A 15643-nucleotide genomic window follows, 5' to 3' on the forward strand; every position below is an offset into this window, starting at 1 on the left:
GTCCTGACACAACCGTCTCGAGGCTGGCCTGGATTTGAGCAGGTGGAAAGTTAACACCTTTTGCAAAAACTGGGTGGGCAAGGGTAGGGTGGTGAGAAACCCAGCAGACTCCCAAGATAGGGCTGCCTCGGCCTCCTGGGTTTCCAGGAGGATAGGGGAGTGGGGGACAGCTGGTAGAAAAAATGATGTGGGCCCTCCTAGGGGTAAGGGGACAGACCTGGGCTCCAGAACATTCACCGTGTTCAAGTGTGGGCCCTGGCCCTGGGGTTAGTCAGTGGTTGGAGAAAGGTAGCACAGGTGTCTCCTGAGCAGCATCCAGTTTGCTGATGGCTAGGCCTGGGCAGGGAGCCAGCGAGGCACAGGTGCCTGCCTTCTGTGCACTGAGAGCGGGCCACGGGTGAGTGACTGTCATTTTGGGCCCAACAGCTTGGAAGGGCTTGCCATCGTCCCCCACGGAGCGTGTCTGCTCTGACAGAACCAGAAGTGGATGGGAGCATGGCCTGGTTAGCGAGGCCCCAAACTGCCTGACACCCCCAGGGGGCGGGAGGGGGGCTGCTCCTACACTGCCCCTGGCGTCTGACTTTCCGATGACCTCTCCCTTGCTCTGGGGCTCTTCCTGGCTTCTCTGTCTCCCTGCCTGCTAAATTGTGACAACCTCCATGTCAGTCCCTCTTTCTCTCTCTGTTGACCTTTGAGGTCAGACCCAGAGCAAACACCTGATGGGAAAGACTAGCGTGCTGGCAAAATGTCTGACAGGGGGCTTAATGACTCGATTCTTTGCACCCGCACCATGCTGAGTGCATGGGCCCTGGGAAGCCGGCATGATTGGCTTCCCTGCCTTGAGCTGGGACCCCAGCACTTCCCCTGCATCAAGGGGGAGCACCTGGAGTAGGATGGAGGCAAGATGACCACCACAGGCCCTGCCTCTCTCCTCTTGGTTGCTGGCAACATGGGATTTGTGGGCTCCCCTCTCCCTTTTCTTTTCTTTTTTCTTTCTTTCTTTCTTTCTTTCTTTCTTTCTTTCTTTCTTTCTTTCTTTCTTTCTTTTTTTTTCTGAGCTGCTTAAGTTCCATCTCTGGTACAATTTTTTTCTGGTATGTACCTTTTGGGGAAGAGCTCACCCTTACTGCTAAAGTCCTGTGTCTTGGAGTCAAGGGCCCTTTGGAGATTGGTTGGGACTTGGCTAGACCCAGAATCCACACAAGAATGCTCTTACTGGATTGTGGGGGGGCCCCAGCTGGGTCATGCTGCCTGCGTGTGCATTTAAACCACAGCGGGACACCCCGTATCTCCCCAGGAACACCAAGCGGACAGCTGAGGTGTGGATGGATGAATACAAGCAATACTACTATGCTGCCCGGCCCTTCGCCCTGGAGAGGCCCTTTGGGAAGTAAGTCCCCCTTCTGGCTGCTTTGTGCAGAGGGCCAGGAAGAGCACCAGCTCCTGACAGCCTCGCCACTTAGCTGGTCAGCCAGTCTCCAGTCTCTGCAAGGCATAGGCTGTGGCTGCTCTCCTCTATACCCCCTCTTGCTCCTGCCTTGTCCTGGGCTTGTGGGGTTTTCGGCAGCTCTTGTGGCAAATGACTGTGGGACCAGTGGTGCAGGGGGGTGAGCTGTGCCTTGCACAATGGAGCAACATTTCTAGCTTTTTACAGGAAGGTAGGATGTGGGACACGCTGACCTTAGTCCCTCCGGGTCAGAGCTGCTCCTCCTCGTTCTGAGTCACCCAAGCCCAAACCGCCCTCCTTCCTTGGAGGAGCAGTGTCCTACAGGTATCCCCCAGAGCTGTGTTCCAGCTTCGTCGGAGTAGACGAAGACAGGGAAGGAATTCTGTGCCAGATGCCGTAAATACAATCCTGTGAGTGCTCCCCAAACCCTGAGAAACGGGTTTGATTGCCACTATGTTGCAGGACAAGAGATTGAGGCTTCTGTAGGGTGAGGTAGGTACTTGCCCTGATCACATCTCGGTACCAGGGGGATGAGGCTCAAACCATACCCGTCTATCTGATCCCAAAACCATATAGGTTGCATTCTCCAACCCAGAGCTGAGAAGGGAAAAACAGAAACCTCGTCTGTGTTGTCATCTGAGGGCTTCCAGGGGCAGCCAGTGGCTTTTGTCCTGCTAACGTCCCTCGGTCAGACAGGCTGGTGAGCAGATGGGTGTCTGCAGCCCGTCCCTGCTCAGGAGGATTAAATCAGACACGGCCAAAATGGCTTGCATCTGAAATTATAGACCCAGGCTGTCCCCCCAGTTCAGTTGCTCAGAACCTCACAAGGAGTGAGGAGAGTCCTGAATCCACATCAGACTTCCAGCCCACTGACCATGGCCATGCACCCCGGCCTTTCTTTACCTTCCTCCCTCCCCAGCTTGGGTTCCGCTCTCTTATTTAGAGAGAGGGCTTAAAAGACCTTATTCTCAGCATTTTGCCCTGTTGAGCGTCTGTCAGGACCTCAGGCAAGTTTTCTCAACCCTGGATGACCCTGACTTTGTGCCTTCCCCCCATCCTGTGCTCAGGCTGCTGAAGATTCTGGAAAGTATCAGCCGATGCTGCTAACATACTGTGGCCATCAGTGTCAGGCAGGCCTGTAGTAGGGCTGTCAGTCCTGCTCCCTTTCCTGGCCATCATTCTCCCCAGTCTCCGTTAAACCTCTCTATCCAGGATCTCTGGGTGGCTCAGTGTTTTGGCGCCTGCCTTTGGCCCGGGGCACGATTCTGGAGACCCAGGATCGAGTCCCACGTTGGGCTCCCAGCATGGATCCTGCTTCTCCCTCTGCCTCTCTCTCTCTCTCTCCCTCTCTCCCTCTGTCTATCATGAATAAATAAATACATCTTTTAAAAAAATAAATAAACCTCTCTATCCGCCCCCCTCCGAGTCTACCCGTCATTCACGGCAGCTGTTTTATAGCTGAAATAGATGGCATCGACTTCCCCAAACCAACCGATCTGGTAACTTGGCCCTACTGGCTCCCTTCTTCTTCCATCTCGAAAGATAGGTGTGCCTCATGTCGTGTTAGACCAGCCGCCGACCTGTGCTCAGGATCCACCTTTCATCTGCATTCATTCGTAAATCAACATTTATCAAGCTCCCTCTGCCTGGATTCCTCCCTTTCCTGCCTCCTGGCTCAGAGCTTCTTAAACTTTAATGTGCACACGGATCTCCTGGGGAATCTTGTTAAAATGTGGCTGCTGATTCCGTAGGGTTGAATTTCTAATAACTCCCAGGTGGGTGCCATGCTGCTGGTCTGAGGGCCTGTCCTGGCAGAGCAGAGCTCTAGGGCAATGCCTCCCAAACTAGCCTGCACGTTGCAGGCACCAAGGAGCTTCAGAAGCTACAGATGCTGCTCCCAGAGAGCTGATTGGGTCTGGGACATGGCCTGGGCTGGGCTGGGGAATTTTTAAAAGGCAGCCCCCCACCCACCCCAGCCCAGGATTCTAATGTACAGCTGGTGTGGGAACCACTGCTCTAGGGACTCTGCCCTCCACTTCCTCATCCCTACTAATGTGTCTTTGCTGATGCATGGTCCCCATCAGCTTTTAAACTGATTCAGGGTCTTCTATCTTAAAACCATTTAAAAAGGGAGAGAAGAAGGTGCCTCGTTAGCACAGTAGGCAGCGCATCAGTCTCATAAAAAGGAAGAGGAGGAAAGGAAACAATCTACAAAAACTTTTCTTCAACCCAGTGTCACTCGTCCCCTACACCTGTCTGCTCCTGTGGGGCCAAACGTCCTAAAGCACCTGCCCGCATATGCTGTGGGCGACCCACCCCCCTGGGCCCCTTACGCCGTCTCTCCCACCCATCCCATCTGGCGCAGCTCCAACCATGCTGTCTGTGCCTGCGGCTGTGGTTGTACTGCTGCTCAGGCTCCACCTTCTCGGTCCATGGCAGCCTCACCTTTCTCTTTCCTGCCATGTTTGTAGTCTTTTTCGAGGGCCTGTCATCACCGTCTGCGTACTGTGTGTTCTCCCTGACGTCAGCCGCCACTTCTTTGGCTGCTGACTCTTGGGTCTGTGTTCCTGACCTGGGCCTCCCCCCGGAGCCACAGTCCCTTCAATCCCAGTAGGAACTGGATATCTCCACCTGGACGCCTCCCAGACTCCTCCAGTCCTAAAAGAAACTCATCTGCTTTGCTTCTAAATTTGCTCCCCATTCTGCATCCCCCATCTCCATGAACATGCTTCCTCGTGTCCTGTTGCCCAAGGCAGAAATCTGAGCAATCTTCCCTCCCTCCACCTTCCCATGTCAAACAGTCCCCAGGTCCTGGTGCCACTGCCTCCATCATGCACACAGCACCCAAGTCTTTGCTAAACACTGAACGTGGCACTTAAAAAAAAAAAAAAAATGACGTCATTCCTCTGCCCATGTTGCTTGGAGTCTGGGGAGGCAATGTGGTTAGTGGGAAGGAAGATGTCCTGGTGGTGAGAATGCCTGGTCCAGTGTGGAGCAGAAGGAGGTGAGGCTGGCCTGACCAGAGCCAGTCCCCTGTGCTCACCCAGGAAGGACAAGGTATATAAATGGAGCCAAGAGGGGTGGTGGCAGAGCAGCTGAGAAAAATGGAGGGACTTGGACCTATCACTTCTCTCCATTCCACCCCCCCCTTCCCTACCTGAGAGCACCCTCAGCACCTGGGCTTCTACAGCCACCTCCCAGTGCTCTCTCTGACTCCAGCTTTGCCCAATCAGACCCAATCACCACCAATAAGATGCTCTGGAAGTTCAGGCATCACCATGTCATGCTTTGCTTAGAACCTGCCTGTTGCATCCATTGCCTGAAAGTCCAAACTCCTCCACTGTGGCCTCCCAGACCCTATATGGTCTGTTTCTTCATCTCTCCTCCTGCTCACTTCCCCTCTGCCATCCTCCACATACATACATACGTTCATGCACGCACATAGTGTAACCTCCGCGGCACTTCTCCTACCATAGGACCGCTCCTTTACATGGTCCTATCTCCCTTTGCTGTTCCCCAGCCTCTACCGGAGGCCCCGACCTCACCCACTTTTTGGTTTGTCTAGATAGTGTCCACTTGTCCTTCCAGATACCAGCTTCAGCCTTACCACCTTGGTGACTGCTGACTTGACCAGCAAGGGTACACCTCTAAGATGCTCCCCACAGCCCCTGCATGCCCACCCCACATCCAGGGTTGTGATTGCTTGTTTTTCCTTACCTTTCCCTATTGTTCAAAAGCTCACCATTCATCATTTCCCACCTTGGGCACAATACCTGGCACATAGTAGGGGCTGCATAAATATTTGATGAACAAAGGCATCACCCGGCCCCAGAACCAGCCAAAGAACCTGCTGCTTTGAGGGTGGGGTGGTCCGGAGTGGTATTTTGTCTACAGAATCCAAAGAGAAATGTGTGGGTAAGTAGACTCAGAGCCCCAGTGGTGTATTATTAACAACACACTGCATGTTCTTGTAGCCTTGTTTTTAATGAAAAGTAAAAACACCCCCAAACTCCATTTTCAAGTAAAAGCACAAATCCTTAGTGTCATTACCACACCAATGTGAGCTATTGCTAAGTGTTTTCCATAGCTCTGTCTGGAGCTCTAGAAACCTCTCCTGGTTAATTTCTCCAGCGCCCTCAGGAGAGAGGTGGGCATGGCGTGGGCACAGCTTGTGCTCCGTGTCTCTTAACCTCGTACCTGTCTCTGACACACAGCTGTGCTTTTGTCTTTGTGCCTACCCCTGCCCCCCTCCCCCCAGCATTGAGAGCAGATTGGACCTGAGGAAGAATCTGCAGTGCCAGAGCTTCAAGTGGTACCTGGAGAATGTCTATCCAGAACTCAGGTACCCGCCCTACCTTTTGAGCCTTTGCCTGCTGTGAGGAAATGCCATCGGCTGACTTGGTCTGGAAAGAGGACATCCCGTGGGCAACTGGATAAAGGTTTTTAAGTATAGGGAGGTCTGTAAAGACCAGTTGGCTTCCCTTATTCCTGAAACCAGGAGAGGAATTAAGTTAATCAGTAGCATGAGGGATGGAGGTTAGCTAGTAGCAGCATTTCTCAACTGCTGGGGTTTGAGTCCCAGGTGTGACCTGAGGCTGATGCTATCTCCAAGCCAGGTTCCATGGGTGTCTTCTTGCTACCTTGTTCCTAGCAGGAGCCCCCACTCCAGCACAAGTCGCTGTAATGCCACCCCAGTGAGATGCCCCTCAAAACACTGCCTCCAGCTCTCCAGCTGCTAATGCCACTAAGCCAGAAAGCAGCCGGTTCTCCTCTCTCCTCTGGTTTTCCTCCAGAATCCCCAACGATTCCTCCATCCAGAAGGGTAATATCCGACAGAGACAGAAGTGCCTAGAGTCTCAAAGGCAGAAAAACACAGAAATCTACGACCTCAGGTTAAGCCCCTGTGTCAAGACCAAAGGCAAGGATGCAAAATCCCAGGTAAGGAACAGGCTGGGGAGAGAACGTGTACAGGGACTCAGCCTCTGTCACCTGCTCTTATGTGACACCAGGTGTCCACTTACACCCAGAGCCTAGCAACAGAACAGGAGAAGTATGATTTCCCCTCACTCTGGGACTGGGTTCACTCCACTGGGTTTCCACATGTGTGGACATGTGTGCGGTTTCTCTGGAAGATCTCTTACCAGGCCACATTGTGCCTATAGGAAGTCACCATCAAATTAGCAGGATCTAAGGAGTACATCATTGGCGTCCATCCTGCTGGCCAGTGAGGGCTAGGTCAGGCAGGGCAGGGCGAGCAGCTACCTGGAAAACATGAAATGCTGATGGAAAGAAGCGTGCCTCTGGGTGACGCTGGTCCAGGATGACATGCCTGCTCTGAGGCTCCCCGCCGCTCTAACTCTGACTTCTGGTGGGCACATCGGGTCTGGTAAAACCATCGCCGTCATCCACCGCCCCCATCGCTGGCAGGGGCCTCGTTCACCTGCGCCCCATCCCCACTGCGTCCCATCCTCAGCAGGCCTGTGACTCCACCTGCCCCAGGCCTGGAGGAAGCACAGGAATCCGTTCTCAGAAAGGTTGCCTCGTGCCTGTGCCTTCATCCATTCATCCACATGGCACGCCCACGTCCCGTGGGTCAGTGTTCTCCCTCTGGGGATGGAAAGCTTTTAAAGGTCACAGGCAAACCCACAGTCTGTCTCTGCCTCTGTCACACTTGCCGGCTGGACACGTTAAAGCACATCCAGCGCATAACTTCCTCCTGGTCCCCACGGCACAGCTGGATCTCTCCAGCATTCCTGTTCTTTCTCTCTCTTCTCTTTGCCGGCTCCTGTCCTCCTCTTTCCTGTGCTCGTGGGGAATATTACCGGGGCTTTTAGGTCGCTATTCTGTTCTCTGTAAATGGTTTCTTGTTTCATCCAAGCTCCCAGCTTTGGCCACATCCTCTCTTTCATTGATTCACAGATTCTGGTTTTCATCCCCCCACGAATTCACGCATTCACTCAATAACCATCTCTGTTCTCTGCTGTGAAGACACGGAGATGAATGACTAGGTTGCGCATCTCCGTGGTCCCCCAAGGGATCTAATGCAGGAAAAAACAAGTAAGCATCTGTTCTGATAGAAGCTCGGTCCGGGATGGAATGCGGTCCAGGCTGCTCTAGAAGCACTGAGGGATGGTGTCCACCGTATGCAGGAGAGTCAGGGACGTCTTCCCAGAGGCCTTGAAAATGAGCTGCATCCTGAGAGCAGAGTAGAAACAGGCCATATCAGGAAAGGGAGGAGGAGCAGCCCAGGAAGCACAGCACGCGTGGAGGCCTGGGCTGTGGCTGGGGGACCAGAGCGAGCCTACAGCCGCCACAAAGTCATCCATGATGTCTGTGATTCTAGTGTACGGACAGCGACGAGCAGTTGCCAAGTGCCACAGCCACCTCCCTGGCCCACTGCTTCCCTCCATGTGACTGCTCTCTCCCAGGCTCCACGGCTCTGATCCCATCCATCTGCCCTGGCTCCTCTTTCTCCTGGTCCCCATTTCTGCAGGTCCTGTCCCTTTTCTCCTCAAATAGCTCCCCATGGACCCTGCATTCATTCCTCCATGCCTGATCAGCCTTCCTCAGCTTTGGCACTGTTGATGTTCTGGGCTGGATGAGTCTTTGTGCTGGGGACTGCCCTGTGCTCTGAGGTCTGCCTAGAAGCATCCCTGGCCTCCACCCATCAGATGCCAGTGCACCCCACACGCACCATTCATGACAATCAAACTATCTCCAGGCTACACCAAACGCCCCTGGGACATAAAACCACCCGGACTGGAAACCGCTGTGTTAGGTTATAGCCATAGCCTCCAGCCCCCACCCCTCATCCCCCAACATGTCACATTCAAACCATGGTTCCCCACCTCAGTACAGCCTTCAGTGGCTCCCTGCTGCCTGCCTCCAGAACCCACACCCGCAGCACCAGCCTCTCACTTAGAGTGGCTTTTCCCAGACCCATTTCTCTGCTCCAGCAGGACATGGGAAGGGCTGCCTGAGTTAGACAGGAAAGAAAAGTCAAGCAGAGGTGTCAATTTTGCTTGAGGTATGGCGGCCTGCCTGGGAATGACACCATTTGCTCAAGTAGTATTTTGTAAAATGTTGTGACTAGCTGATGCCCATCCCTCTCTTCTGAACCTATGTGTGGGTGCTATTCATAGGGGATCCCAATGGCCAGAATGTTGTCACCATCTTTTCCCTGGGACAAGAGTTTGCTCAATCTATCTTCAGTGAAACAGCATCTTTTCTGGTACTTAATGTCTTTGGCTGAATAAGGAAGTAGGAGGAGAGGAGCCATGGATCTCTGGGTATTGGAGAGGGTTCTCCAATGGCCCAGCCCTGGTGAAAGATTGCCAAACCTTCGTTTGACTGGAGAGTAATAGTACCTATTCCAGCTGACCTGCTAATGGCAGAGAAAGGGGAGGAAAAGCAGTCATCTGTGGGAAACTAAGGGTGATCATAGTAACAGTCTTTGAGCCAAAAGGTCTTTCTAGAAGATAGGGCCAAGCTATCACTCCTTCCCACTTTGGCAAGAACAGTTGGATTTGTGTAGCAGCAGCATGAACTCAAGAAAAATGGAAGAAGACTCTGAGATTGGAGTTTCACCAGCTTCCACAGAGGACAGCGAGTGCCCATGGTGCTCCTGGTCCGAGGTTGCATGCCAGGTGCTGGGTGGAGCTAAATTGGATTAGACACAGCCCCCCTCCCAGCAGTAGGCCTGGGATGCACGTCCAAGTCTTCTGAAGGTGTGAACCTGCTTCAGACAGATAGAAGTCTACATAACTATTTCAGCTGGAATAATCCCCAAGTGTGCATGTGTGCACGTATATGCATGTGTGTAAGACATACACCCTTGTAGCACTGACTTATGTTACCTTTCTTGTCCTTTCAGTATCTTTCCCTCCTTCTTGCATAAGAAAGGGCTTTCTTCTACTGTGTTAGGGCATCCAGAGGTTCTCTCCTCTGACCCTGCTCTGCCTCTTTGCCCCTCCTAACGTTTCCTTTTCTTCTTGGTCTACCTCTTGGTCTGTCCAGAGGGGGACCACTTCTGCCCCTCACACCCCTTCCCATAACTCTTTCCACCCTCTCTCAGGCTGCCTCCTCTTTTGCCTGAGGGAAGCCATATCAAGGAAGGAACACAAGAGCCCTTTTAAAGAGGTTTACTATTATCCTAATTTTACAGATGGAACCAGGGCCTGGAGAGATTATCCAAGGTCCTAGACTAGTAAGTGGTGAAGGTAAGAGTTGGAAAATCTGGCTACCACGGCCTTGTTCTGCTATTGCTGCCACTGCCAGAGCCACAGCTGGTTCCAGAACACTTACCTTCAAGTTCAGTCATGAGAGGAGATGCCTGGCACTGATCCCTCTCCCAGAGACAAATATTGTAAACATGAAAACCATATAGATCAGCTCCATTGTGACAGCAGCGAACTGGCCAGTTCCTACTGGCAGCCCCTGAGAAAGGCAACGGGTCACACCCTGTGTCAGGCCTGGGGAGGAGGCAGGCCAGACAGGAGACCCCCCTGCCATTGATGGGACTGAGGAAAAGGATGGATAGGGGCCCATGGACTCCACACCAGAGCAGAGGGCACACATAGCCCTGGCTTCCAGCCTGTGCCTATCCCCCTTTACTCCTGCCCTGGCTCTGTCCCCCTCTGTGAACTCCCAGCCTTCATATCCACACTCCGTCACTCCCCTCTAAATGGCCCCCTTTGCAGCCAGCTGTGTATAGTAGGGACACAGCCTACCCTTGGGAGGACAGACCCAGGGTAGGATCTACACAGATCCTGAAATCTCCAAGGTTCAGGCCATTTGGGTAGAGGATTCAGGGGTTCCAGATATCTGGAGTAAAAGAACACCAGCAGGTGGGAGCCACGAGCTCAGGGTTCTGCTTCCAGCTGGCTACATGCTCTCCAGGGGGTGCGACCCCAGGCACATGGGAGTCTTCACTGTTGAAAGGAGACAATCATATCCTGGTTGTTCTCTGCTGCTGGCTCACGTCCCTGCCCCACCCCCAGCCCAGCTATCCTTCACCCTGCCTTACCTCTCTTTCTTGGCCGGTTTGTCAACCTTGGGAACAAAGTGTTTAATCTTCTTGTGTATTGAAGATGTCGGCAAGCTGATGCCTTGGGTGAAGTACAAGAGAAATACATCATCAGTTTGCAAACGCGCAAAGACCAAGAAGCCTCCAGGTTAACGAGTTTCCTCTTAACTTTATTGGATTCTCTAGAAAAATATTTGTGTGAAAGATGGAAGGAAGACAGATGCACCATTCTCCTTGCTATCCCAATTTAAAGAAAGGGAGAAAAACATAAAAAGTTTGCAGTGTGTCATTTGAGGCAGTGTAGGCTACTGGCTTATGAAGGATGCGTGTAGGCTGCTGGACGCTTGGGTGGGCAAGAGAAGCTAAAAGCTCTCCCCCACACACACACCTGCACTCCCCTTGGCACCTCTAGGTAAGTCTGCCTGCAGGACAGGTGCCCAGCGTGTTCACTTCCCCATCTGATACTACCCTTCCTCCCCATGCTTTCTCAACACACCATTGGGAAAGGCCCCATCATAACTGCCTCTCCAGCAGATCTCCTGGGAGGCAAAGCAAAGGCAGTTTTCCAAAGGAAGCTCTCTGGGCCCATGTCTCTTCCTGTTGGCTTCCTCCATCACCGCCGTCAACGTGCAGACAGTAATTCAGCACTTGCTCTGTGGACAGCACCCTCCTGACCACCACCCTGTGGGAACCCAGGTGCCTTACAGTGACCCTCCATGGCCAGGACTAATGTCACCACTTCACATTTGAGGGGACTGAGGTACAGAGTTCAGATCTCACCCAGGTTTGCAGGAGGAATAAGCAGAAGAGCCAGGACTCCAGCCCCCGCAGCCACTCCAGGGCTCCACAGCAGGACCCAGCAGCAAAGGTACTGGGTGTGGGCTTTTGATCACATGCATATAAAATGTATCCTGACAGCTTGGGATGAAGGGACAGGATGGACTTGGAAATAGAGAAAAGACCCTGGCAGTGAGTCCAGCAAAGTTCTCAAAAGCAGGGAGCATGTCTCCGAGGCTGCCAGGTCACCCTGCTGCCGTTAGTCACCAGGGAGAGGCTGAAGTCTGTGTCCCTGTGGCTGAAGGAGGTGTGCCAAGCACGGCCAGGCAGTGCCTTTGGGTGATCCTTCCGGGATGGCTGCCCCGAGAAGTCGACGGAAATAAAGTGTTGCTTGAGTCTGTTCGTTTGTGTCTGAAGAGGCTAAAGGGTCGTGTGTGACCTGCAGTGTGACTTAGGGGGCAGTGGCCCTGGATGCTCTCAGCTCAGATCCAGTCTCACCAAAGAGGCCCTGCATTCATAGTCAACCCTGCGGTCTGCTCCCAGAGTGACCTCTGACCTCTCTTCCCTTCCATAAAGTCATACTTGCCTTGCAGGATCACCGTGATGATGAATAGACTATGAATATAAAGCATCTAGAACCAGGAGCCCTCATACATGAGTTAGTTTGCCCATCCAACCACAACATAACCAGCAGCACTGCTTGGCACTTGGGCTGTCTCTTTAAATGGGGAGCTCACTGCCATTAGTAACTGACATAGGATTCTGTGTTCATGAAAACACAGCCCCTACCTTCTCTCCACGTGTGAATATCTCCTCACCTGACCATTGCACCTCCCACAGGTCATCAGAGTCCTATTGGTGGCCACTGCACCAAGGCTAGCCCCTGGCTGTATGTTCCATAGGCATCATCTAGATTAGTCATCACACAACCCCATGGGCCATATCCTGTTATCCCCACTGTTTCACAGATGGGATAAGTGAGGCTTAGAGAAGGGATGGGCCAGTGCTCCCCAGGTCATACACAAGTAATGCTGGGCCTGCTGCTTCTAGGGACCAGGCCCTTCAGGCTAGGCTACAGGGTCTCAACCTCAGTACTGTTGGAGTTAATACCAGATAATTCTTTGTTGTAGAGACTGTCCTGTGCACTGTAGCTGTTTGCCAGCATCCCCGGTCCCACCCACTGGATGCCAGTAACTCACCCACCTAGTCATAGTAATCAAAAAGTGCTTCCAAACACTGCCACATGGCTCTTGGATGGATGGATGGATGGATGGATGGATGGATGGATGGATGGATGGATAGATGATAGATAGATAGATAGATAGGAGCAAGATCATCCTAGCTGAGAGCTGCTGTCCCAGGCTGGTTGCTTCTCTCCAACTAGTGGTCACCCGGGGCCATTTAAAGGTCAGCCCCTGGGCCTGGGCCCCTACCCATCTCATGCCTGCCTCTTCCAGAATTTGTCCCCTTTAGACATGCCCCCTTAAAAGCATCTTTCTTCTCTGCTGCTCCATCCAGTGCAAGACAGTGAACCCAAAGCTGGCTGCTGTGGCCTGTTTCATTCCACCCCTCAAGGCTGTGGCCAGATGGGCATTGCCCAGAGTCCCCTACCTGCCAGGCTGCTCCCTTCTCTATATGCAGGGGCTGTCCTCCAGAGACCCCCACTAAGCACAGAAGGCTGTCGATCCTGGGCCACCCCCTCCTCCTCATCAGTTCCCCTCTCCCGGGGCAGGAACAAAGGGGCTGGAGGGCCTTCTAGATCGTATATCAACACCTGAGCCCTTTTAATTGCCTCATCCTCCTTAGTCCCTTACTGGCCTATCCCTGAAGGAGTGGTGCCATCCACACCACCTCTGGGTTACCTTCCCTGGGTATGGCTGTGTCTGTGTGCACTGGGGGTGGGAGCTGTGACTTGGCCAAACCCCCTTAATGGAGCTGTCAGCGGATGGCCCAGCGTACACTGCTGTAGCCAGGCCAGCCTGAGCAACCACTGCTACCTTCCCGAATCCATTTCTGACTCCAGGATTCATTTAATAAACCCATTCATCACCGGCCGTTCTGGAAGTCTGACAGGCTGCAGAATGGGAATAAGAAACCTCTTCTCCCTTCCCGCCCCACCTGCTTCTGTGATCTGCTTCCCTCTCTCCTCCCTTGCAGATCTGGCCAGAGAGCTGCATTCCTCTGAGAAATTGTGAGGCTGAATTATTTCAGTGCCAGTAAAACACCAGCTAATGCAAAGTCCACTTAGCGTAAAGGCTTCGATCCCTCATCCGTGCATGTGCACATTCTCCCCTTGGGGATCCTAAGGTGGTTTCCTCCGAGCTCAGCCCCAGCCGGGTACCATATGCGTTCCTTCCCGAAAGGCATTAGTGGACCGGCATCTCAGATGTCAAAAGAGGCATCAACCCACCTCCTGCCCTCTCATGCCCTCCCCAGTACTTGCAGTTTTTAATGCCCCTAGGGTATTACAAAAGAAGAAATGCCAAGATGAGCTTTCAGAAATTGTGTATTTCAAGTTTTTATGTTTAATTAGTTAATACTTTTAACATAAAAAATACAAAGTTAGTGTATTGTGGTAATGAAAATAATTGCAGGATTTATTTTTAAGATGCCAATTCATGGTTCACAGCAGCTGTGTGGGTGGGTAATGGGTCAGAGAGATGGACCTTATCTTCTTTCCACATCACTGACTGTATGTTTAGACTCATTTCCCAACAATGGCAGAAATCTCTAGCCGAGGCCAGTTGTATGGTGGGCTTGGGCAGTGGTTCTCTGGCAGCCCTGTCCTTGGGTTTGGGCCTGGGCTTCAGGCCTTTCTCTCCCCTCCCCACATGGAATTCTCAGGACACACATCCAAGACCTGCTCCCACCTTCTAGATCCCACTCCAGATGTCTAGCGCCCCAGAATCCCTTGCCCAGATGGCCCTAGCCTGATGTCAGGACCTGCATGGATCTCCTGAGGGTAGACCATGTCCCTAGCACACACCTAGACCCAAGGGGGGTGCCATTTAAATGGCAATAACCAAGTGAGCGTGGATATGCAGATAGGGGAGTTCATGATGGGGGACAGAGCCAGGGCAGGAAGTAAAGGAGAGCAGGCACAGGAAACCAGCACTGTATGTACCCCACTGGTGGAGCTCGTAGAATGTGGACCTCCGTTCATCCTCTTCCCCAGTTCCCATCAATGCCAGGGAGGGGCCTGCTCTCAGCTGCCCACTCCCTAGTGTCCTACATGGAGTGTGACTTTTGTCCCCCTCCCCGGCCAGTGGGAACTGGCCGGCTCTCCAATGTCACAGTGGAGCTGAGCTCTAGTTTCCATATTTACAACCTGGAAGAGGGCTCTCAGGGACTCTAGACACTACTTGTGATTAAGCTTGATTAGGAGGAGCTAAGTCTGTGGCAGCAACAGCAAAGGAGCCAGAGAGTTGGTCAGAGAGCGTTGGATAACTTCTGTGAGCCTTTCATCATGTAGAATGGAGACAATAATAATAATAACATATCTAGTAGGATTCTTGTGAAGACTAAAGCGATCTGTGCCAAGCCCCCAGGACAGTGCCTAGCACATAGTAAGTGCTCAGTAAATGTTGGCCGTCAATAACAGGATCCTGATTGCTGCATCCCCTCTGTGTGTACAGATGTCTTTCCCTTTCCCTTTCCCTTCCCTTATCCCGAAGGGAAGCGAATGGCATGTATAGGATGGTGATGTTCAAGGCCAGAGCAGCACTTCTTGATACATCCCAAGGAGGACATTTCATTATATTTATTATTTTAAAAATTAAATATATATAAATCTAGAAGTAGATGGAAGAGTATAAAGAACCCCCTGTAGCCATCCCCAAGTTTCAAGAATTCTTATCTCACAGCCAGTCTTTTATCCATCAGTAATTTCCATCTGCTCCCAAGAGAGTGCCTTCTGGTCTACATCTTCTCCCAACACCAGCAGTTTGAAAAGGGACACAAGCATCCACTCGCAGGACCCAACCCCTAGGGGACAGCGGCTTCCACTGGGCTGGTGGCCCCATCCAGGTGTCCGGAACAGGGAAGGTTCCAGATCAGGAGAGGCAGTGCTCTGCCTGCAGGTGGTCTGGTGAGGCAGCAGCAGGACCTGAGCCTGCGGGCAAGGAGGGGACAGGCCAGGGCACAGAAGGACGCTGAAGATGTCACCAGTTCGTGGAAGTCAGGAGAGGGGCCAGGGCCGGGAGGTGGCTGCCAGGAGCTAGGGAAGGTGCAGAACAAGCATGAATGCCGGCTCAGCTTATGGGATACATGGTCTTAGAGCGGGGGTTGGGGGCCAGCCAGGTAAGGACAGGGCTCAGGCCCAGGAGCAGTAGCTGATGAGCAGCCTGGTCCAGAGGCTGAGGGTCAGCTGGCTAGCAGGGGTGGAGTAGAGAAGG

General features: G+C 52.7%; 1 protein-coding gene across 2 annotated transcripts in view; it reads left to right on the forward strand.

Annotated features, from left to right (window-relative positions):
- The window catches only part of GALNT14 (polypeptide N-acetylgalactosaminyltransferase 14), a 205479-nt gene that overhangs the window by 187116 nt on the left and 2720 nt on the right, over positions 1-15643 (forward strand). The window contains exons 11-13 of one of the 2 annotated variants that reach the window (XM_072770626.1): positions 1298-1390; positions 5706-5789; positions 6241-6385. In XM_072770626.1, coding sequence (XP_072626727.1) covers positions 1298-1390; positions 5706-5789; positions 6241-6385 — 322 coding nt within the window. The remainder of the gene's footprint in view (positions 1-1297; positions 1391-5705; positions 5790-6240; positions 6386-15643) is intronic. The other variant, XM_072770627.1, reaches the window with a different exon arrangement.

This window comes from Canis lupus, chromosome 12 (genome assembly GCF_048164855.1).
Source record: "Canis lupus baileyi chromosome 12, mCanLup2.hap1, whole genome shotgun sequence".
In the NCBI taxonomy this organism is placed as follows: Eukaryota; Metazoa; Chordata; class Mammalia; order Carnivora; family Canidae; genus Canis; species Canis lupus.